The sequence below is a fragment of the Gavia stellata genome, chromosome 1 (genome assembly GCF_030936135.1).
Source record: "Gavia stellata isolate bGavSte3 chromosome 1, bGavSte3.hap2, whole genome shotgun sequence".
Lineage (NCBI taxonomy): Eukaryota > Metazoa > Chordata > Aves > Gaviiformes > Gaviidae > Gavia > Gavia stellata.
Window position 1 is genome coordinate 82,731,312 of NC_082594.1, and position 24,233 is coordinate 82,755,544.

The 24,233-nt window shown below is 43.0% G+C and overlaps 1 protein-coding gene across 1 annotated transcript; it reads left to right on the forward strand.

The window, feature by feature from the left end:
• Window positions 1–14,664: 14,664 nt before the first annotated feature.
• TLR7 (toll like receptor 7) lies at window positions 14,665–23,400 on the forward strand. The gene is given in 2 exon segments (XM_059822957.1): window positions 14,665–14,820; window positions 20,260–23,400. Coding segments are annotated over 2 exon segments (3,297 nt in total).
• The last annotated feature ends 833 nt before the right edge of the window (window positions 23,401–24,233 follow it).

Genomic DNA, 24,233 nt, shown 5'->3' on the forward strand with positions numbered 1-24,233 from the left:
GGTGCCTATCCTCATTTTCTGTTTTTCTATACAGAACTACAAACTGTTCATAGAACTTAATGGGATGTATGCACATAAGATCATTTTCTGTGTTAAGCTAAATGCTGCAGGCTTGGGTATCTTGTACCTATTCATCTGTCAGGCAAGCAGCTGTTGGGTTTTGTTATGTTTAACTGCCATGTTTAACTACCATGAATTTTGTAAGCCCTAACAGAATGTAAATTTCATGTTAATTTTGAGGAACTGTTGACATATCCATAGTATTAACTGTGTTTCATACACTTGATGTTCTTTTTCCACAAGATATATGTGGCTGCTGTTTTCTTTTGTAAAGCTCTCATTACATTAAATCGTTTGCTTAACATCTATTCTGTGTAGTTACTGTCTTCAGCTGTAAGATTAATGTTTCAGTATTCCTGGGACGATTCATTTTGTGTGTTTCAATAATAAGGACCAATCTTTAATCATGAGCATTTTTGTTTAAATTTTTTTTTCCTGTAGCTTTTGATGTTCCTTGATTGTGATTGTATGAACCATTTCATAGCGGTTTTCCTATTAGTATTGTAAAGCTTCACTATGCAAAGTGCAAACAGCAAATTTAAACACACTTATATTTATACAAGCTGGTCTCTACCCACATTTACTTGATTAAAAAGTATCTGAAAATACTTTTTGTTTTTTCAAACGGCACAGTGAATAGAGCTCCAGGTTTCTATTACAAAGTACCATAGTACTTTGCTGTGCAGCCAGTGCACTCTGATAGACTATCTAGTCTCGAATACTTTAACGTTAGAGAATTAAAATCATTATGAAAACAGTTTTGCCTCTTGTATGCTGAGAAAGCTTATGGTTTAGTACTGTTAATGTAGGCAGTAATAGATTCTGGGGGGAAAAACCCAAATCTAATATTGTAATTTTAGGTCTTTGACTCCCTCTATGAAGTGTTTTCAGTCCTCCTGCTAGAAAGGAAAAGTTTGTGTATGTTAAGATAGTGTTCCTGCGCCTAGATCATGGGAAAACTCAGTTTCCTACCTGAAATTGCAGTTGTTGATTACAAAAGCATTTGCCATTATTGAGAGATGCTTCTTTACTGTGGAGCTGCGTAAAAAACAGCTTTATTTCATCCTACCTTGCTTATTCTGGGATATAGTTGTAATAATACAATGTTGTATTACAAAATGGATTTTTCCATTCCATTTAAGACAGTCTTCAGACAGACCATTCTTTTGGTTTCTCTGAGAATGAATCTATTTTGTCTTTAGAAAATTACGGGAAAAAATCGTATTTCTTCTGTGGGTTTCTTTTCCTATATGAAAATGAGTAAAACAATTTCACCTGTACTGCTTTCAGTGATGAATACAGAAATGGGGTATATAAGATACTGTGCTGACAATTCCGTTCAGCCACTAGTTCTCAGAGGAATTCCTCATTGTAGCTGAATTTTCAAAAATGTTATAACACAATGGAAATGGATTTACCTTGGTTTATTCAGTAAAGCAATTTTTTAAATGTAAGATTATTTAACCTATTGTCTTGAAAATATTAATTCACAGTAAGTTGTTAACCCCAAGTCTGTGGACACATAATTATACCAAAGTTTAGACCTTGGTACTGTGCAAAAGGTATACAATACATTTAATGCATGGTATCAATTCAGTTGCTTTATATATCAGATATTTGTTACAAACAAAATGCTGAGTTGTTTGCCTTCACTGTGCACAAGTATTGTAAATAAAATTTGAAAATTACTTGTGCCAAGAGATTGCTTGTGGTTTTTATTCTTCTGATACTCATTTTTTGGAGACCATGCCCTGCACAGGTCAAATAGGGAAGAGTGTACGCATTGACTCTTATGCAAACCTTGCTCATAAATCATGCTCCAGCTGTCTTGGACGTAAGGATGAACTGTTAATCACACCAGACTGGTACACATCTTTATAATAAGATCATCCTTCTCCTTTTTATGGTCTGACAGAAGGGACACAATGTTTAAATTTCACTGGGAGTTTGAGTTAACAGTTCATGAGCAGTTGAAGTTCTTATTTCTCAGAGTGTTGTAAGCAAACCTGCTCAACTGTATTTAACAGGATGATATGGGGGAAAGAGCAGAAGGAAAATACAGAATTAAGCTTACTGTGTCTGCTGCATTTTGCACACTTGAAATGTTTATGGAGAGTTAAGTAAATTCCAACAGCTCTGTGAAAACCCCATCCATTTTTACAGGATTAAAAGGCATGGAAACAGAAGATCGTGAGGGGTTTGGTGTTTAATGCTCTATGCTCCCTGGTCCATGCTGGGATTCTGGTCTGAAGATCAGATGACAGTTCAGCCTCATGGGAAACTTCCTTCTCTCAGCAGCATTATTTTGACATAAAGGAAAAAACACCACATTGCATAGCAGAAGTTAGAGGGTTTAGCTCATTTGTCTATAAACCTTATTTTGACTCATTCTACTGCCCTAGTGCAAGTACTTGAACTTTGCAGCCTTTCTGGAAGCTTTTGCCATGGACTCCAGGGTTTTTAAATGTCAAAAGCTCAGAACCTGTTGCTGAGGTAGTGGACTATCGGGAGTGAAATTTGAGCGTGTTTTCACTTCACAAGTCCCTCTCTCAGCTGTTCCTCAGGCACCTATTGCCAAGGGTAGCGCTCTGCCGTCTGTCGTGTTGGGTGGTGGCTGACCCTGGCTGGCAGCCAAGTGCCCACCCAGCCGCCTTGGGGAGAGAACCAGGAGGGCAGAAGTGAGAGCAGCTTGTGGGTGGAGATAAGGACAGGTTGATAAACTAAGAAAGAAAGAAAAAAGCAAGTGGTGCAAAAGCAATCACTCACCACCTCCTGCCCCCAGACCGATGCCCAGTCAGCCTCCAGGTCATGGCTGCTTTGGTGAAACTCCACACACCCACTCCCATCTGCTTTTATTGCTGGGTGTGGCACAAGGTATTGGATATCCCTTTGGTCAGTTGGGGTCCACTGTCCCAGCTGCGTCCTCTCCCAGGCTCCTGCCCACCCCAGCCTGCTCCCCAGGGGGACAGCGTAAGAAGGGGAGAAGGCCTTGAGGCTGTGCAAGCTCTCCAGTAGCCATAACACTGGTGTGTTGTCAGCACTGGTTTGGTCACCAGTCTAAAACACAGCACCATAGGGGCTGCTATGGACAAAATGAGCTCCATTCCAGCCAGACCCAGTATGGTGGTTGTGAGTGAGAAATGAGGTGTCATTATGGATACTCATCTGGTTCTTCTCCAGGCCTGTATGTGCTGTACTTGTGAAAAAAGGTAAAGGAGGCAAAAGACAACAAAAGACATTGCAGAGAACAACTGAGCTCAGGAGCTAACTTTCCTCTTGTCCTATCACTTGTTCCTTGGGAGAAAAGACCAACACCCACCTCCCTACAACCCCCTTTCAGGTAATTGTAGAGAGCAATAAGGTCTCCTCCAAGTCTCCCCTTCTCCAGACTGAACAACCCCAGTTCCCTCAGCCGCTCCTCATAAGACTTGTGCTCCAGACCCCTCACCAGCTTCGTCGCCCTTCTCTGGACACACTCCAGCACCTCAATGTCCTTCTTGTAGTGAGGGGCCCAAAACTGAACACAGTATTTGAGGTGCGGCCTCACCAGCGCCGAGTACAGGGGCACGATCACCTCCCTACTCCTGCTGGCCACACTATTTCTGACACAGGCCAGGATGCTGTTGGCCTTCTTGGCCACCTGGGCACACTGCTGGCTCATCTTCAGCCGGCTGTTGATCAACACCCCCAGGTCCTTTTCTGCAGGGCAGCTTTCCAGCCACTCGTCCCCAAGCCTGTAGCGTTGCATGGGGTTGTTGTGACCCAAGTGCAGGACTCGGCACTTGGCCTTGTTGAACCTCATACAATTGGCCTGGGCCCATCGATCCTGTCTGTCCAGATCCCTCTGCAGAGCCTTCCTACCCTCGAGCAGATCAACACTCCCGCCCAACTTGGTGTCTGTCGTCTGCAAACTTACTGAGGGTGCACTCAATCCCCTCATTCAGATCATCGATAAATATATTAAACAGAACTGGCCCCAGTACTGAGCCCTGGGGAACACCACTTGTGACCGTCTGCCAACTGGATTTAACACCATTCACCACAACCCTTTGGGTCTGGCCATTCAGCCAGTTTTTTACCCAGCGAAGAGTGCGCCTGTCCAAGCTATGAGGAGACAGTTTCTCCAGGAGAATGCTGCGGGAAACGGTGTCAAAGGCTTTACTAAAGTCCAGGTAGACAACATCCACTGCCTTTCCCTCATCTACTAAGTGGGTCACCTTGTCACAGAAGGATATCAGGTTAGTCAGGCAGGACCTGCCTTTCATAAACCTGTGCTGGCTGGGCCTGATCACCTGGTTGTCCTGGACATGCGATGTGATGGCACTCAAGATGATCTGCTCCATAACTTTCCCCAGCACCAAGGTCAGACTGACAGGCCTGTAAGCTCCCTGGATACTCCTTCTGGCCCTTCTTGTAGATGGGTGTCACTTTTGCTAACCTCCAGTCAACTGGGACCTCCCCAGATAGCCAGGACTGCTGATAAATGATGGAAAGTGGCTTGGTGAGCACTTCCACCAGCTCCCTCGGTACCAGCTGGATGGTGGATCCCATCCAGCCCCATAGACTTGTGAGTGTCTGAAAGTGGTGCAGCAGGTCATTAACAATTTCCCCTTGGATTACGGGGGCTTCATTCTGCTCCCCATCTCTCAGCAGGCTCATACCCACAGAATAACTGGTCTTACTATCAAAGACTGAGGCAAAGAAGGCATTAAGTACATTAAGCCTTTTCCTCAGCCTTTGTCACTACGTTTCCCCCCACATCCACTAAAGGATGGACAGTGTCCTTAGCCCTCCTTTTGTTGTTAATGTATTTATAGAAACATTTTTTATTGTCTTTTACCTCAGTAGCCAAATTACGTTCTAGTTGGGCTTTGGCCCTTCTCATTTTCTCCCTGCATAGCATCATGACATCCTTGTAGTCCTCCTGTGTTGCCTGCTCCTTTTTCCAAAGGTCTCTTCTTTTTTCCTGAGTTCCAGTTAAAGCTCTCTGTTCAGCCAGGGCCAGTCTTCTTCCCCACCGGTTTGTCTTTTGGTACACGAGGACACCTGGTCCTGTGCCTTTAAGATTTCTTTCTTGAAGAGTGTCCAGCCTTCCTGGACTCCTTTGCCCTTCAGGACTGCCTCCCCAGGGACTCTGTCAACCAGGCCCCTAAACAGGCCAAAGTCAGCCCTCTGGAAGTCCAAGGTAGCAGTTCTGCTGACCCCCCTCCTTACTTCTCCAAGAATTGAAAAGTCTTATCATTTCAAGATCACTATGACCAAAACAGCCTCCAACTGCCACATCACCCACAAGTCCTTCTCTGTTTGCAAACAACAGGTCCAGCGGGGCACCTTCCCTAGTTGGCACCCTCACCAACAGTGTCAGGAAGTTATCTTCCACACACTCCAGGAACCTCCTGGACTGTTTCCTCTCTGCTGTACTGTATTTCCAGCAGACATCTGGTAAGTTGAAGTACCCCAGGAAAACAGGGGCTAGCAATTGTGAGACTTCTCCCAGTTGCTTATAGAATATTTTGCCTGCCTCTTCATCCTGGTTGGGTGGTTTATAACAGGCTCCCACCATGATAGCTGCCTTGTTGGCGTTTCCCCTGATTCTTACTCATAAACACTCAACCCTTTCACTGCCATCATCAAGCTCTAGACAATCAAAACACTCCCTAACATACAGGGCTACCCCACCGCCTCTCCTTCCTTGCCTATCCCTTCTGAAGAGTTTATAGACATCCATTGTATCATTCCAGTTATGCGAGTCATCCCACCATGTTTCCGTGATGGCAACTATATTGTAGTTTTCCAGCTGCATAATGTCTTCCACCACCTCCTCTTTGCTGCCCATGCTGCGTGCATTGGTGTAGATGCACTTCAGTTGGGCTATTGATCCCGCCACCTTTTCTTGGGGAGAAGCCCTACTTCCTATATGACTGTTCTCAGGTGCTTCCATGGTCTCTTACAGAAATATCTGTATCATATAGATATTGTGTATTTGTAAAATTATACATAGAGGGAGAAAGGAAATCAATCCATATCAATTGCAGTCCATGAAATAAGGATCAAAATAACCTCTGTTGAGTAGTAACCCTCTTCCATAAAAATGTCATGCACAATTTTTTAAAAGGCAACATCAAGCTCTATAATGAATGACAGTCTTGCATTTCATGATCTCTAGAAGCCCATAAATTGACACACTTGCATGTTTAATGTGAGCATCCTTACAGTTGCTTGCTTGCCCTAATCTTAAGCCTTTTTTTTATGGAGCGGCTTTCCTGCTATGTGTGTAATTTGGTCAGGTCCACCAGTGTAGAGGCTGTTCCAGTGCTGCCTCAGTGCTCTTGCCTGAGAATTACTTCATAAAACATGGCAGGATTACCTGCATGAAACTTTTCAAATCGGGGTGGTCCTGCAGGCTAGTCATTTCATCACTAAGAAATAGGACTTGAGGATATCCAATCCACAAGTGCCCAGACTCCTCTGAACCTGCCAGTTGCATGACTTGCCAGCAGTTCCTGCATTAGCATGCGTCACCACTTCCAGCATCACTGCCTCCTCATCCCACAGAGGAAGGCAATGATGCCCTCTCTGGCTACCTTATCTTATTGATCCCTTAGGAAGGGGGAAACGGGAGAGGTGTAGTTGCATTGCTGAGCCTGGAGAGCTTGGAAACTAACTGCATCGTATTTCAGGTGTTTCTGGATGCCTTCTGGGTCCCTTGAAGGTAACTCACTTTCAATAACAGGGAACAGGGCAGGTGTGCGGCAGCAGGCAGGCACACAGCAGCAGCAGCAGCATGGTGACTACCCAGCAAAAAGCCGTGTCCTGTGCTTCTTCTGAGCTTCTAGCACCTGGTAGAATGAATGCAGCCACGCAGACAGAGCTCCTGTTCAAGCATGCGACCACCCAGATTTCTGGCTGTGGGATGTGTGAAGGGGTATTTATTTCTAGAGGTGGAAAGTGTTTGCAAGCAAGACTGCAGGAGATGTGACCAGATTGATGAACTGCTCTGCTTGGTGGCTGAGTTACAGGAAGAGGTGGGTAGACTGAGGAGTATTTGAGAGTCTGAGGAGGTTGATCAATGGAACCGTACTCTGCCTTCTGTAATGCACAGGAGCCACCTGAGTGTGGACATTACAGAGGCAGGTCCTGGATCTGCTTTGCGCCAGGAGGAAGGCAGTGTCACAAGGGATAAGGAGGGGTGGAAGAAGGTTACAACATGGAGCAGTAAGAGAAACCCCTCCTTACCCTCTAAAAGTTACTCTCTAAGATACCCTTACAGAACAGGTACGAGGCCCTGGGTATGGTAGATGAAGCACGTAATGAGAAAGAGGAGGAATCTGTGCAAGCAATCTTGCCAAGATCAGAGAGACCATCCCCTCATAACAAAACCTGTGTGAAGACCAACGCCAAGAAGAAGCAACAGCGAGTTATGGTCATTGGTGATTCCCTCTTGTGGGGAACGGAAGCACCCATTTGCAGACCAGACACGCTTTTCAGGGAAGTTTGCTGCCTCCATGGGGCCTGAATTAGGGATGTCACCACAAGACTGAAGTGCCTAATTCAACCTTTAGACTACTATCCATTTCTGCACCTTTCACATGGGTACAAATGATGTAGCAACAAAATGTCTGAGGACAATCAAGAGAGACTTCAGAGCCCTGGGAAGAATGCTAAAAAATTCAGGAACACAGGTAGTATTTCCCTCAGTCCTCCCAGTAATGATGAGAGACCTCAGAAGAAACAGGCCAGCCCAGGATATCAATACCTGGCTCCAGGACTGGTGCCTCCGCCAAAACTTTGGGTTTTTAAACCATGGAAGAGCCCTTGAGAGGCAGGATGTGTTGGGGCCTGACGGGATCCACCTGTCCCGATGGGGAAAACAGGTCTTTGGATGTAAGCTGGCAGGGTTGATCGAGAGATCTTTAAACTAGAATCAATGGGGGAAGGAGATACCAACAGGATTGCAGCAGGTAAGCCAAGGGTTGGCGTGGCATCGCCAGAGGGTGGAAATCCTAGTGGGAACATTTACACTGCTTCTGGGAGCACGGAGTGCTCAGGAGCATATCTGAAATGCTTGCACACCAACACACGCAGTATGAGAACAAAACAGGATGAACTGAAAGCGTTGGTCAGCTCCCAGAGCTACGATAACATTGGTATTTGTTGTGGTTTAGTCCCAGACAGCAACTAAGCACCACACAGCCGCTCGCTCACTCCCTTTCCTCAACTGGACAGGAGAGAGAAAATATGATGAAAGGCTTATAGGTCGAGACAAGGACATAGGGACATCACGCACCAATTACCATCACGGGCAAAACAGACTTGACTTGGGGAAATTAGTTTAATTAATCACCAATCAAAATCAGAGTAGGATAATGAGAAATAAAACCAAATCTAAAAAACAACTTCCCCCCACCCCTCCCTTCTTCCTGGGCTCAACTTCACTCCCGATTTTCTCTACCTCTTCCCGCCGAGCGGTGCAGGGGGACGGGGAATGGGGGTTGCAGTCAGTTCATCACACGTCGTTTCTGCCGCTCCTTCCTCCTCACACTCTTCCCCTGCTCCAGCGTGGGGTCACTCCCCACCCCCCCCCAATACAGTATTAGTGATACTTGGTGGAATGAGTCCCATGATTGGAGTGCTGGGATGGAGGGCTGCAGGTTGTTCAGGAGGGATAGGCAAGGCAGGTGAGGTTGAGGTGTCACAGTATACGTAAGGGAGAGGTTTGATTGCACAGTTCTTACAGTTAGTGATTATGTGGTTGAGAGCCCCTCGGTAAGGATTAGGGGATGGAAAACAAAGGAGATGTAGTGGGTGTCTACTACCAATCACCCATCCAGGAGGTAAGCACTGATGAGTTATTCTATAGGCAATTAGGAGAAATTTTTGGAATGGTAGCCCTTGTCCTTATGGGAGATTTCAACTTCCCAGATATCAACTGGGAAAATCATACTGCTGTGACAAGCAGGTCTTGAAAATTCATGAAGTTTGTAGGAGATGATAACTTCTTGTGACAGGTACTGAGTGAGCCAACTAGGAAAAATGGCCTCCTAGACTTGCTGTTTGTGAATAGAGAGGGATTTGTGCAGGATGTAATGGTAGGTGGCTGTCTTGGCCACAGCGATCATGATATGGTTGAGTTCAAAATTTTCAGTGTAATGAGAAAAAAGGACAGCAGAGTTGCTACGATGGACTTCAGGAGAGCAAACTTTAAGCTACTCAGAGAGCTATTTAGCAGAGTGCCCTGGGAATCTGCTTTTGAGGGTTTAGGAGTCTATGAGTGCTGGTCAGTCTTTAAGAACCACCTTTTAGAAGCACAGGAGCAAGCAATTCCACTGTGTTGTAAGTCAAGCAAGCGGGGCAGAAAAGACCAGTTTGACTGAACAGGGAAGTCCTCATGGCGCTCAAGAGGAGAAAGAAATTACATGTTCTCTGGAAGCAAGGTCAGTCTTCTCAGGAAGAGTACAGAGCTGTGGTTCATTTATTCAGGGAGACGACATGAAAGGCCAAAGCTCAATTAGAGTTGAAACTGGCCAGTGTTGTTTCAGATAACAAGGAGGGCTTTTTTAAAGTATGTTAATAGCAAGAGGAAGTCTAAAGAAAACACTGGACCGATACTTGAAGATGGTCATCTGACTAATAGGGATGAAGAAAAAACAGAGGCATTCAATGTGTTTTTTGCCTCAGTCTTTAATAATATTGATAGACCTTGGGCTGCCCAGTCCCCTGAGTTGGAGGACCACGAGTGTGGAAACAGTGACTTTCCATTTGTGGACACTGAAACTGTAAGGGACCAGCTGTATCAGCTGAATGTTCACAAGTCCATGGGGCCTGATGAGATTCATCCCAGAGTTCTGAAGCAGCTAGTGGATGTTATGGCAGGATCCCTCTTGATCACCTACCAAAGGTCTTGGGAGTATAGGGAGGTCCCTGCTGACTGGAAGGTGGCCAATGTTATTCCAATATACAAAAAGGGCTTGAGGGAAGACCCAGGGAACTACAGACCTCTTAGTCTAATTTCAGTTCCTGGAAAAATTATGGAGAAGATTATACTGGATACTATGGAAAGGCATTTAAAGAGTAATGCAATCGTCAGGCACGGACAACATGGGTTCACAAAAGGGAAGTCTTGTTTAACTAATTTGATATCCTTCTATGATAAGGTCACCTGCCTAGTGGATGAAAGGAAGGCAGTGGATGTAGTTTTTCTGGATTTTAGTAAGGCTTTTGATATTGTCCCTCACAGCATCCTCTGGATAAGTTGTCCAACTGTGGGATGAGTAGGTTCAGGAGTTGAATGCACCACTAGCAAGTTTGCTGGTGGTACCAAACTGGGAGTGGCTGTTGACTCTCTTGAGGGTCAAGAGGCCTTGCAAAGGGATCTAGATAGAATGGAGCATTGGGCAATGATTAATGGCATAAAATTTAACAAGTCCCAATGCTGGATTTTACACTTGGATGGAGTAATGCCAGGCACAAGTATAAATTAGGAGAGGAGTGGCTGGAGAGCAGCCCTGCAGAAAGGGATCTGGGGGTGCTGGTCGACTGCAGGCTCCATATGAGTCAGCAGTGTGCCCTGGCAGCCAAGAGGGCAAACCACATCCTGGGGTGCATTAAACACAGCATAACCAGCCGGTCAAAAGAGGTGATTATCCCGCTGTATTCAGCATTGGTTTGGCCTCGCCTCGAGCACTGTGTGCCATTCTGGGCCCCACAATTTAAAAAGGATGTGAAGGTCCTTGTGCGTCCAGAGGAGGGCAAGAAAGCTGGTGAAAGGGCTGGAAGGCATGTCCTGTGAGGAGTAACTAAGGACATTGGGCTTGTCTAGTTTGGAGACAAGGAGCCTGAGGGGCAACCTCATTGCTCTCTACAGCTTCCTGAAGAGGGGAAGTGCAGAGGGAGGTGCTGAGCTCTTCTCCCTGGTATCCAGTGATACGACGCATAGGAATGGTTCAAAGCTATGCCAGGGGATGTTTAGACTGGACATTAGGAAACATTTCTTTACTGAGAGGGTGGCGAAACACTGGAACAGGCTTCCTAGAGAGGTGGTCAATCCCCCAAGCCTGTCAGTGTTTAAGAGCCATTTGGACAATGCCCTTAATAACATGCTTTAACTTTTGGTCAGCCCTGAAGTGGTCAGGCAGTTGGACTAGATGACCATTGTAGGTCCCTTCTGACTGAAATAGTCTATTCTACTTTTTCTTTTTTCTTTTCTTTTCTTTTCTTTTCTTTTCTTTTCTTTTCTTTTCTTTTCTTTTCTTTTCTTTTCTTTTCTTTTCTTTTCTTTTCTTTTCTTTTCTTTTCTTTTCTTTTCTTTTCTTTTCTTTTCTTTTCTTTTCTTTTCTTTTCTTTTCTTTTCTTTTCTTTTCTTTTCTTTTCTTTTCTTTTCTTTTCTTTTCTTTTCTTTTCTTTTCTTTTCTTTTCTTTGAATGCCAGGTGCTTTTGCTTTCAACAAGTAGTTTTAACCTGTTGTAAACACCAAATGGTCAGTCTTGGCACTGGGGTAGCTTGGGGTAGTCTCAGCTTTCCGAAATGGAAAAGTCTGTCTCTGTGATGCTACTGGCTCCCTTGGTCATATGTTAGTGCACTGGGCAGTTGGGTAAGCTCTTAGCACAGATCTGTGAGGGTCTCCTCCCCCACCAGGGCTCTGAGAGCTTCCTCTGCCCTTGTAGGCCAATCTTCCCTACTTTTGTCTTCTGTTTATTGTTTTGGCTATTTTTAGTGACTGCAAATGCATTTCTGCAGCTGTTATCAGCAGGGATTGTGCATTTTTACATCCCTTAAGGCTTCTGCAAGTGATTTTGTTATCATTTCCTCAAATTTGCTATCCATTTCTCTTTGTGGTTCTTTTCATACATCTGTCTACATCAGTTTGAAGAGTCACTTTATGTATTTCAAAAATTGAGCAACTTAACTTATGTCTTTGATAATTTCCTGGGTAAATTACGCAATGTTACGCTAAACGTCATATTAACCATGAATATGTGGGGTTGTATCATAATTATTGGTATGAGGGTTAGCACATTAGAGAAAAGACATTACTGCAAGATATTAAGACTTCAGGTAAACTACCTGGCTTTAAAATAAACACAGTAGAATATTGATTTTGGTAAACAAATTAAAGCAACTTGCTGTAAGTTTTCGCTTAGAAGAGAAAAAAAAGAAAATGTAAAGTTCACCAGTCCAATTTCAGTCTAACTAAAAACCAAACCTGTAGATGAAGGATTAAGGCAATTAAAGATTCCTGCTCTATTTCACATTATATTCTTCCCTCACAGAGGTGGCAAAATACATGCGCTGTTGCCAGTGGGTCTTCCCCTAGCATGTGGTGCAGTAGGAAGTACTTTTCTGCTTTCAGTTACTTTGCGTTTCACAGGAGGCAAAAGAGATTTTGCACAATGTCTGAGAGAAACCTGAACTTTTAAAATCAGAAAATCAGTAGCTCCTTGTGCCTCTAAAAATCAAAGTTCTGAAGTTCTGGACTGCTGAGCTCCCCTGCATTTACCCCCCACCTTTCGAAGGGAAATATTGCTGTATTTTGCTTCCCACATTTCTTAGGTAAAAAAAAAAGCAAAAAAGTGCTAGCGTTTCTATTAGTGTTCAGCTAAAGTTTCAGTTTCGTTCTGCATGGAATTGAAACTCATATGCTCTTGGCTGGGTGACAGAGAGTTCCTAATATTAAAAAAATAAAATCAGACTAGTCCAAAAGAAAAGTCAAAGTGTGGGTACAGCTATTAAAACTTCCAAAGTTTGTAGGTATAGACTGCAAGGGAAATCTCCAAAGACACCGAGCACCTGTCAGAAATTACAGGGTTGGGTGACTGGACTGGACTGCTTTAGAAAGCCCACTTACAACCAAAGTGAGTGGGCATTATACATCTTATATTTAAGCAATGTTCCAGTGTCATATACCAGGGACATGGTTAGATGCTTGAAGAAATCAACTTTCACAATCCAACTTGTGCCAAGCCATTCTTTTAGGTACTAATACACAACTAATTAAGCACATTTGCTTTACAATAAGGTGACTAACTATAAATGCATGGAAGCTAACTTTCTCTTCTGGTGACATACTATCTGTGAAATATTCGGAGTGGAATAGCTGGTGTAGGATGTTTGCAATGAAGGCTTTCCTCCTACCAGAAATGCATTGAATGGCCTTGCAGAACACACCAGGATTTTAGTGAGACATCTGCATTAGTTATAATAACCCCCAATGAAAACCCCAGTGCATCCTGCATGAAAAGAAAAATCGAGTTACCAGTAAATAGCAGAAGAATCATATTATTACAGTACTTTCAGTAATCAGGCACAAAGGTAAGAAATATAGTCCTGAACCTATAGTAAATTAATGAAACCTTTCCTAGCCCTTGATTGAAACAGTAATGATGCTGTACGCTTTCTTGGTTTTGTTTATGTCTATATGACTTTGTCACTAAACCCAAGGAATTTTGAAGTACGATTGCAAATTCTTTCCCTGTTCATTCTTCAGGTTCCAGTTTTCCAAAATGAGTTCCTCAGCTCCACAAGAGTCAGAGAAATTAAGAACTACTGTTTAAAGTGTAAAGGAAATTATGTAGGGAAATAAGTCATGAAAAAAAAAAAACCACCTAATAAATACCCTAACCATGGAACTACTCTGTCCTGCTAAGTATAGAAACTTCTAAGTAAGAAACTCTCAAACAGACACCGTGTTCCATGAAATGCTGGATTGTCACCAGCTTAAGCCTATCCATGTTATCTTTAACTCAGTCCCTTCTACACTCTCCCACGCAGCTTTTACTTTTTTGTATGCCATTTCCTATGCCCTTATCACTATCCTTTTTTTCCCGGTTTATTTTGGTTCCCTTCCCCAAAGTCCCATTCACTTAATAGACATTTCTTCCACAAAGTATTCAGCTTAAGAGATTTGTCACAGTTCTTGAAGGCATTTGCAGCAGAAATGAACCCCAAATAATAATAATAATAAAAAATTACTAAACTTTGAAATATAAAATATTGTTAATGTCAATTAACAATTTCTGTCTCTCTGTGCAGCTTACACTAAAAAAGGGGGGGGGGGGGAAAGAAGGAACTGAGCTTCTGCAAGTCTTAGTTGTCTGAAGTGAATGCTACCCTTATGTAATGCATTTGTTTCCTAACTGATTGATCTTACGCTCTGTTGCCAAGTATTTTGCAATTGCCCTCCTTTGGGACTCCCCGTGGCTTGGATGTTCATCTTCTTGGAGTATGTCTTATTACAGTTCTTTATGGTATGACACTGTAGCTAGGTAAAATGCACAATTTGAAATTAAAACCGTGTTCAAAAGTAGCAAAGAAGAGAGTAAATTGCAGCATATGAGACTAAAGGAAAAAAAACTTTTGTCACAACAGCGCATGAGTATATGAGTGATGTGAGAATTTGTTTAAAAGGGAAAAAATAAGTGTAGTCAGTTATTTTTATGGGTGGTGGAGGGGTAAAAGAGGTACTGTTGTTTTAATTTTAAGTACCAATGTTTGAGGAAGTAGGTTGCAGCAGTTGTTTCACATTTAATTATTTCTCAAGTCGCAGTCCAGCTGAAGAGTAGTGATAGAGTAGTGATTACTGCTGTTTGCTGTTTTCTTGAGTGAGTTATGTCATGTTATACTCTCCTCCACACCTGAGCTGAACCAGTGGGGAACTCTTTTATGCTGTTTTCTTCTGCTCTGATTTACAGTCTCCTCCAGCGACAAATCTGCCAGACCTGGAAGCACACAGAAAATGGTAGGTTAAGCTTTAATTTTAAATTTGCTCTTAGGTCTCTTTGACTAGAACTGTTGTGGAAGACTTTCAGGAACATAATCTCCTTTTCTGCTTCCAAATTTTCGAATTTACTATTGTGGTTAGAAGCTGCAATACATAATGACAGGAAAGGAAAGCATTTATTTGCACTAATACTAACTGGCTAGCATCTATTTGTACTACTGTGCTACAGAGTGAGTATAATAATGTCCTTTCTAATTGCCATAACTTCTGAGGTGTTCTTTTTTTCTGTAGCCTTTCCCCCTTTCACCTCTTAAAATATATATGGAACACCTACAGAAAAACTTCCGTCAGAAACACCTAGCTGTATTGTTGCTGAATAGTTGAAGAATACCCTAAATCATTATGGGTTTGTGCATGTGCTAGTTAATATCAGCAGGTTAGTGCTTTTTGAACTTCTTATAAAGCCAAGTGTAGAACACAGAGAAAAGGACAGTTCACATGCATACTCTAGCTGTACTTTTAAACTAGCTTCTCATTGCAAAGATGTTGCACAAGTCAGTGTTGCTTGTTTCTTCTAATTAAAACAATATCTTTTTTATTTGTTCTGGTACTATAACAGACACAAGGTGTTACACATGCAAATAGACACAGCACCAGAATGTAGCAGTTTACAGTTAAAATAGCTAATGCATTAAAAGAGTATCACGAAATAGAAGGATATAAAAAGAAATGAAGCACAAAGATGGTAGGAACTAGGCTGGCTCTGCAACAACACTTAGGTTCCTAAAAATACTGCAGTGTGTAAGACTTCAAAATCAGAGTGTTTTGAATGTCTCAAAAGGCATTTTTTGACTTCTTAAGAAACCTACAAACATATTTGTGGAGACTTTTAAGGCCCAGATTCATTGCACCTAATTTTAGATGCCTAAACCTGCAGTGTTAGTCGCCGTTCGGCGTGTAGTCAGGCAGAGCTCCCTCCATATTCAGAGCTGAGCAGCGCCTGCAGAGGGGCCTCTTTCTCCTCCCTCCCACTCTCTCTTGAACATCAGTGCAGCCCAGGTTGATGGCAATGAATTGAGGGACTTGGTTAAGTGCCTCTAATTAGGTGCCTGAGTGCAGTGGCCAAGTATGAGTTCGTGTAGAAAGTTTGTAGCAGTCTAGACTACAATCTCACCTTGCCCAAGTCCTACTCCAGTGCTTGGACAGAGGGTTTTAATTTGGTTTACCAAATCTTTAAAGGTTGATTCTAATTAACTTTTCCTCAAGAGCAGCAAATCTGTGGTTTGACCCCCAGTTAGCAACAGAGGTTTTCCTTCCTTCTTTCAAAGGAAGGCAGGCTGCTGGAGTTTGATCCGCAGCAGTTGTCAGTATTTCCCTCGGCAACTGCAGGTACCGTGTCCGTGGCTGGTGAGGGTTGGCACTTCATGGTCTGCTGTGGTGTGCATCGACAGATAAAGGTAAATGGCATCCATGCGATGGAGCAACGTGCCCTGCAGTGCAGAGAGTCTCTGTGGTTTCCCTGCCACTTCTCTGCCATCCTCCATGGTCACCTGCCTGGGCTAACAACCCTGGCCCCTCAGGTACGTTGGTCTGGTAAAGCAAGAGATGGAGGTAGGCAGGAGCTGGGGCACCATGGGCCATTCAGTTAGGATAGGCACTCTTTGGTTTTTCATTAGTCTAATAAAGTTTTTTACATGCATAATACAGTGTGTCCCTTGGAAAAGAAGGAAGGCAAAATATTTACAAGAACATATCCAGATTTTTCTTCGGCAATGTCCCTTTTCATTCAAAGAAAGACCTTCAGTTTTCCATGTAATTAATATCAGTGGTAGAGCCCTTCCTTCTCCCTCCCACATCCCTGCCCATACTAGTGGAGGAAAAAGAGTTCTAAAAAAAAAAAGCTAGGATGATGGGAGGAAATGAACACGTTTTGTCTTCTTCAAATTGGCTCCCCACTTACTCTTATTATTCTTATTCATCATTTTCATCCAAGTGCTTGTCTACATCAGGAAATCAGAAAAGTTGATCATCCTCTAAAGTTGAAAGGTTAGACTGTACTAAAGACACTGGTGAACTGTCTTACAGTGGCCTCCATCTGGGTGATTTTCCAAAGTGAATTGCTGTAAACCAAGTGAAGGTTATTTTGATTCTTAACAAATGACTTCACAAGAGTTGAAAATAATGAAATGTGAATTCACAGGCATAGCCTGGTTAGCCCAGGTTAGCTTTCCCTAAGTAATTGTATGAATGCTACCCAGCTACCAGCTGGGACATTTAGCTACATTGCCTTTTTTCTGAGGATCTGCTGAAAAGAAGAAAGCACCGTACCACTTCTGGCAATGGGAAAGGAAATTGTGGTAGAGGAAAGCCTGTGGTGTAGTACAGTACCAGGTTACTGATATGAATCTTGTGACAATACTCTGAATTCAAAGTCTACAGTGGACTTTTACATTTTTTCCTTCCATACTGAAGCTTTGTATTCAAAAGCTGACTGAACAAATCCCCAAAGTGACTCCATTTGGCTGTTGAATCTAGATAGCAGAAGAGCAGTGCTGTGTGAGACTTGATCTGACTTCTCTCACATCTGCTGCCCTGCTAGTCACTAGAGCACTCCTCCAGATACACATATGCATAGGTAGATTTAGGATAGTTATCTAAGGTAATGCAGAAACACAAAGTTATACAGAGGACACAGTGGTCTAAGTAAACAGAGCATACAACAGGAAGCCTCAATTAATCTCCAACTCTGTGTCGTCTGCAAGGCATGTCTTAGGCAACACTCAACAGGGTTTTCACATACTGTCTGAGCGGGTCTTTACACATTCTTGTGTCCCAGCTAAGGAGAAAAAACATTTCTGTGTAGCTTGAACACCTGACCTAATCATCTGATTTTCAGCTGCTTAACTGGGTATTCACATTTAGTCAATATTATTCCATGCATAGTTAATCCTGATTGTTTAAGAGCATTCTGTGTGCTATGCATCTCCAAGCCTTCAACACTGAGTTTTCCATGGAAAAATGATGATGTTGATTATTGTGGGGTTTATTATCTTTAAATCTCTTGACCAGCATCAGACACAGGCAGTTAAGAAGCTGTGCAAGGCAGCAAAATGGTCATGGCCCCTCTGCCTGTGCTAGGCAAGCCAAGGCTGTCAGCCTGCTTGCCTGGCTGGCTGCCTCTGGCCAGAGGGACAGACTTTGACATTGACTGCTGCTGAGGAAGTAACTAGTATGTTGTGAACTATTAAAAGCTTATTGTTCTTCCCATAATACACATAAATCTATAAAGTAGGCAAGATCACAAAGACTTCACAGACAGAGAGCGTGTTTTGGAATGTTCTTTAAAAGTCTGTAGGATTTTGGCTCTGATTATTTACTGATTAAAGCCTTTTATGGGACATGCTCAGTCTTAAATGTGTCTTTGATTTTCATTTTTACACTTCACATTGATACAGTGCCCTATTTGCCCTCTGTCCTTATTGGACAGTGAAAATGCAAGCTGGTATTAAACCATATGGAAGTATAGCCATTGACTGCCTTAGGTCAACAACACACGCATTCTGACACTAGACCTCTTTCATGTGTGCATGAATGACACAGCAAGCCAGAACCTGGGCAGAGTCAAGCAAGACTACAAAGCTCTGGGGGTGTGATTGAAAGGGATTGGTGCTCAGGTTATCTTTTCCTCTATTTTACCAGTTAGAAGAAAGGGTGCAGGCATGAACAGATGCATCATACAAATCAACACTTGGCTACATGGCTGGTGCTTTCGTCAGGGTTTTGGCTTTCATGGTCATGGGACACTCCCTAATCACTATAACCTGCTAGGGGGAGATGGGATCCACATGACTAGGAAAGGCAAAAGAATCTTTGCTGACAGGCTAGCAAACTTGGTGAAATGAGCTTTAAATAGGTTCCTGGAGTGTGTGGAAGACAACTTCCTGACACAGAATCACAGAATCACAGAATCGATGGGCCGAGGCCAATTGTATGAGGTTTAATAAGGCCAAGTGCCGGGTCCTACACCTAGGTCACAACAACCCCATGCAACGCTACAGGCTTGGGGACGAGTGGCTGGAAAGCTGCCCCGCAGAAAAGGACCTGGGGGTGTTGATCGACAGCCGGCTGAAGATGAGCCAGCAGTGTGCCCAGGTGGCCAAGAAGGCCAACGGCATCCTGGCTTGTATCAGAAACAGTGTGGCCAGCAGCACTAGGGAAGTGATCATCCCCCTGTACTCGGCACTGGTGAGGCCGCACCTCGAATCCTGTGTTCAGTTTTGTGCCCCTCGCTACAAGAAGGACATTGAGGTGCTGGAGCGTGTCCAGAGAAGGGCAACGAAGCTGGTGAGGGGTCTGGAGCACAAGTCTTATGAGGAGCGGCTGAGGGAACTGGGGTTCAGTCTGGAGGAGGCTGAGGGGAGACCTCATTGCTCTCTACAACTCAGTCTCTTCTCCCAAGTAACAAGTGACAGGATGAGAAGAAACAGCCTCAAGTTGAGCCAGGGGCGGTTTGGATTGACTATTAGGAAAAACTTCTTCCCTGAAAGGGTTGTCAGGCACTGGCAAAGGCTGCTTAGGGAAGTGGCTGAGTCACCATCCCTGGAGATATTTTAAAGACATGTACATGTGGCACTTAGGAACATGGTTTAGTGGTGGACTTGGTAGTGTTAGGTTAAGGTTGGACTTGATGATCTTAAGGATCTTTTCCAACCTAAATGATTCTATGATTATATTCTATGATTCTAAGAATCTTTATGATAATGTGAAATTCAAATTAGGCACTCACCTGTTAGTCAGTATGGTTTTGAAAATTTACACTAGCTTTTAGTTGCTTATAGATTTTTTTCTATCTTTCATGTGCTTTGAAAAATTAACTTTGCTCATTTCACAGAATCACAGAATCACTAAGGTTGGAAAAGACCTCTAAGATCATCAAGTCCAACCATCAACCAAAAAACACCACCATGACCATTAAACCATGTCCCACAATGCCATGTCCACACATTCCTTGAATACCTCCAGGGACGGTGACTCCACCACTTCCCTGGGCAGTTTGTTCCAGTGTGTCACCACTCTCTCAGCAGAGAAATTTTTCCTAATATCCAATATTTATGCTATTATACAATGTCAATCTGCTGGATATTTAACAGCACTTGTTTCCCCTTAAAAAAAGAAAATTCACAGAGACGTAGCCTTTAATGCTACGTCATTTTTTCAGTAGACGAATCATTATTTGGAGAGTGATATTCATCTGAACCCTACAATACTTAGTGATAAGAAAGTAAAGAAAGCATTTGAGGAAATAAGAGCATATGCCTTCCCCAAACTTATAATCCTACCTGCACATCCACTTCTAGCCAGCATGAGAAACAGGGCTCCAAATTAGCTGTATATTTGGTCTGACCCAGTATGTGGTTGATACGATGGCCTATGAGATGTTCTCACTGCATTAAATTAATACCTCCCTATTTCCTTATTTTTAGGTACCTCGTGCAAAGATGTCAAATGCATTGCCATTTGTCTTGCTCTTTTTATTTCCGATACTGCTGTCAGGAGCTTGGTTTCCCAAAAGTTTACCCTGTGATGTTAAAGCCTCTGAAAGTACTGTGACAGTGGACTGCACCGATCGGCGTCTCATGGAAGTCCCCAGAGGGATCCCTGCAAACGCTACCAACCTTACTCTGAATATTAACCACATCCCTCATATCTCTCCAACATCCTTTGCTCATCTTGAAAACCTCGTGGAGATTGACTTCAGATGCAACTGTGTGCCTGTCAGAATGGGGCCCAAAGATCATGTGTGCACCAGGACACCGAAGATTGAGAATGGCAGTTTTGCTGCCCTGACAAGATTGAAGTCATTGTATTTGGATGCAAACCAGCTGTTGGAAATACCCCGGGGTCTTCCTACTGCTTTAAGTCTGCTGAGTCTGGAAGCGAACAGTATCTTTTCTATCCAAAAAACCAATTTGTCAGAGCTAGGAAACATAGAAGTATTGTATCTGGGACAGAACTGTTACTACCGTAACCCATGCAATGTTTCATTTGAAATTGAAAAAACAGCCTTTCTGGAGCTGAAAAAATTAACAATACTATCCCTGAAGTCTAACAACTTAACTCATATTCCACCCAATTTGTCACCTACTTTAAAGGAATTGTATATTTACAATAACATGATTCAAGTGATTGAAGAACATGATTTAAGTGCCCTTCACAACCTAGAAATTCTTGATCTAAGTGGTAATTGCCCACGTTGCTATAATGCCCCATATCCTTGTATTCCCTGCCCCAAGGGCACAATTGAGATACATTCAAATGCTTTTTATTCCTTGAAAAATTTAAGAATTTTGCGACTTCACAGTAACTCTCTTCAGAGCATACCCAACAGCTGGTTTAAAAACATCAGGAATCTCAAAGAGCTTGACCTCTCCCAAAATTTCCTAGTAAAGGAGATTGGAGATGCTCAGTTTTTGAAGTTTATCCCCAACCTTGTAGAGCTTGATCTGTCCTTTAATTTTGAATTGCAGATGTATTCTCCATCCTTGAATCTGTCTAAGACATTTTCCTCCCTCTCTAACTTGGAAACCCTGAGGCTCAGGGGCTATGTCTTTAAAGAACTGAGAGAAGGAAATCTAGATCCATTGCTCAGTCTTAGAAATCTAACAGTGTTGGATCTCGGGACTAATTTTATTAAAGTTGCTGACCTGAGAGTGTTCAAAGAATTCCCAGCTCTTAAATTCATAGACCTCTCAGTGAATAAAATTTCTCCTTCTTCAGGTGAAAGCAACTTTTATGGATTTTGCTCTAATCCTAGGATTTCTGTAGAGCAAAACAACAGGCAAGTATTACAAGAGATGCATTATTTCAGGTATGATGAGTATGGGCGAAGCTGCAGGTCCAAAGACAAAGAAGCTGCTTCCTACCAATCTTCAGTTAAGAAAGAGTGCCTGAAATATGGAGAAACTCTGGATTTAAGCAGAAACAACATATTTTTTGTTAACCCCTCAGACTTCCAGGGGCTTAGTTTCCTCAGATGCCTCAACTTGTCAGGTAATGCAATAAGTCAAACTTTAAATGGAAGTGAATTCCGCTACTTGCCTGGATTGAAATATCTGGATTTTTCGAACAACAGGATTGACTTGCTATACTCAACTGCTTTCAAAGAGCTACAACTTTTAGAAATTCTAGACCTGAGCAATAACAAACATTATTTTCTGGCAGAAGGTGTTACTCATGTGCTTAGTTTTACGAAAAACTTGGCCCATCTGAAGAAGTTGATGATGAATGAGAATGAGATTTCTACCTCTATTAACACAGGAATGGAAAGCCAATCTCTTCAAATTTTAGAATTCAGAGGAAATCATTTAGATGTTTTATGGATGGATGGGAATGCTAGATACTTGTCATTCTTCAAGAATCTGACCAGCCTGGAACAACTGGATATTTCCTTCAACTCGCTCAGTTTTTTCCCTCATGGTGTTTTTGAAGCTATGCCTCCAGAACTCAAGATCCTCAACTTAACCAATAACGGGATGAAGAGTTTCAACTGGGGAAACCTCCACTATCTGAGGAAACTAGTAACTCTTGACCTCAGCAATAACCTTCTGGCTACTGTTCCCCGAGAACTGTCCAATTGCTCTTCAACGCTCCAAGAACTGATGCTCCGAAACAATCGCATTCAACGGCTAACCAAACATTTTCTCAGAGGTGCTTTTAAACTGAAATACTTGGACCTCAGCTCAAACAAGATTCAAATAATTAAGAAATCTAGTTTCCCTGAAAATGTCATTAACAATCTGAGGATGCTGCTTTTGCATGGGAATCCTTTCAAGTGCAATTGTGATGCCGTGTGGTTTGTTTGGTGGATCAATCAGACTCAAGTGACTATCCCTCTTCTGGCCACAGACGTGACCTGTGCTGGCCCAGGGGCACATAAAGGAAGGAGCGTGGTTTTTTTGGATCTGTATACCTGTGAGCTGGACACCTCGTATTTGATCCTGTATGCTCTGTCAGCTTCAACTGTCCTAGGCTTTATGGTGTTCACAGTGATGAGCCATCTCTATTTCTGGGATGTGTGGTATAGTTACCATTACTGCACTGCCAAGTTGAAGGGCTATCGGCGTTTATCTTTACCAGATGCTTGCTATGATGCGTTTATTGCCTATGACAATGGAGATGCAGCTGTGAATGAGTGGGTGCTGAAAGAACTGGTTGAAAGACTGGAAGATCAAAAAGCCAGACAGTTCAATTTATGCCTGGAAGAAAGGGACTGGCTGCCAGGACAGCCAGTCTTTGACAACCTTTCCCAGAGCATACAGCTGAGCAAAAAGACCATATTTGTGCTGACCAACAAGTATATTAAAAGTGGCAGCTTCAGGACAACATTTTACATGGCCCACCAGCGGCTTCTAGATGAAAAAATGGATGTCATTATCTTGATATTTCTTGAGAAGGTTTTGCAGAAGTCCCGGTATGTCCGGCTGAGGAAAAGGCTGTGCAGAAGTTCTGTCCTGGAATGGCCAGCTAACCCTCGATCTCAGCCCTACTTCTGGCAGTGCCTGAAAAATGCAATAGCTACGAGCAATACCCTGGCTTACAACAAGCTTCTCCAAGAAACTGTTTAGCTCTACCCTTCCCTGTAAATATTGTTATGATACACGGTGAGCAAAAGATCCTAAACTTCATTTGGACTAACTGTCAAAGTGTGAAGGATAAATGTAATTGTGATATTGTACCCCAAAATGAAATGCACAATTAGTCCTAAAGCTGATAGTTCACTTGTTTTGCTATGACAAGATTGAACAGAAACTGTTGCCAGCAGAGATGTTTCGCTGACATGCACCTTGCTTGGCATTGATTGCTGCACACCAAGAGAAGATGCACTACCCACTGGAAGTCCCTGGTTTAGAACAGAATCACCACTTCCAGCTTTCAGTTCACTGGAGGCCTCCAGCATCTCCTGTGGTTGGGTCAAGTGTGGATGAGACACTTGCTCAGCTTACTGTAGTACACAGACTGCTGGGAGGAGTTTGGCCGTGCCTAAAGTTGCTGCTGTTCAGATCACTGTTGGAGTAAATGTGATTTTAATAGAAAATGATAGTTTCTGTATTTGGTATATTTATGAAAAACAAGAAAAGCATTTGCCAACACATTCGTCTCAGAACATACCCTAAGCAAAGCTCATGCTTCGATTTCAGGAGTCAGGAAAATGTAAGAATTATTATCTGTTCACCTTCCGTCTGAGTGGGCAACAGCCCTAATCACTGGGGAAAGGAAGTTCTGGCGGGACTGCAGTCAGGGGCTTGGGTGTGGTGCGGGAGCTCTCCTGCTGTTACAGTGTCAAAAAGGTCATGAATCTGAAGAGACTTTGAAGAACGTGTATGGGCTAAAATGTGAAGGCATGTGAGAAACAGATTCAGAAGGGTTTGCGGGCTGTGGGTTGGAAGGAGTTACAAAA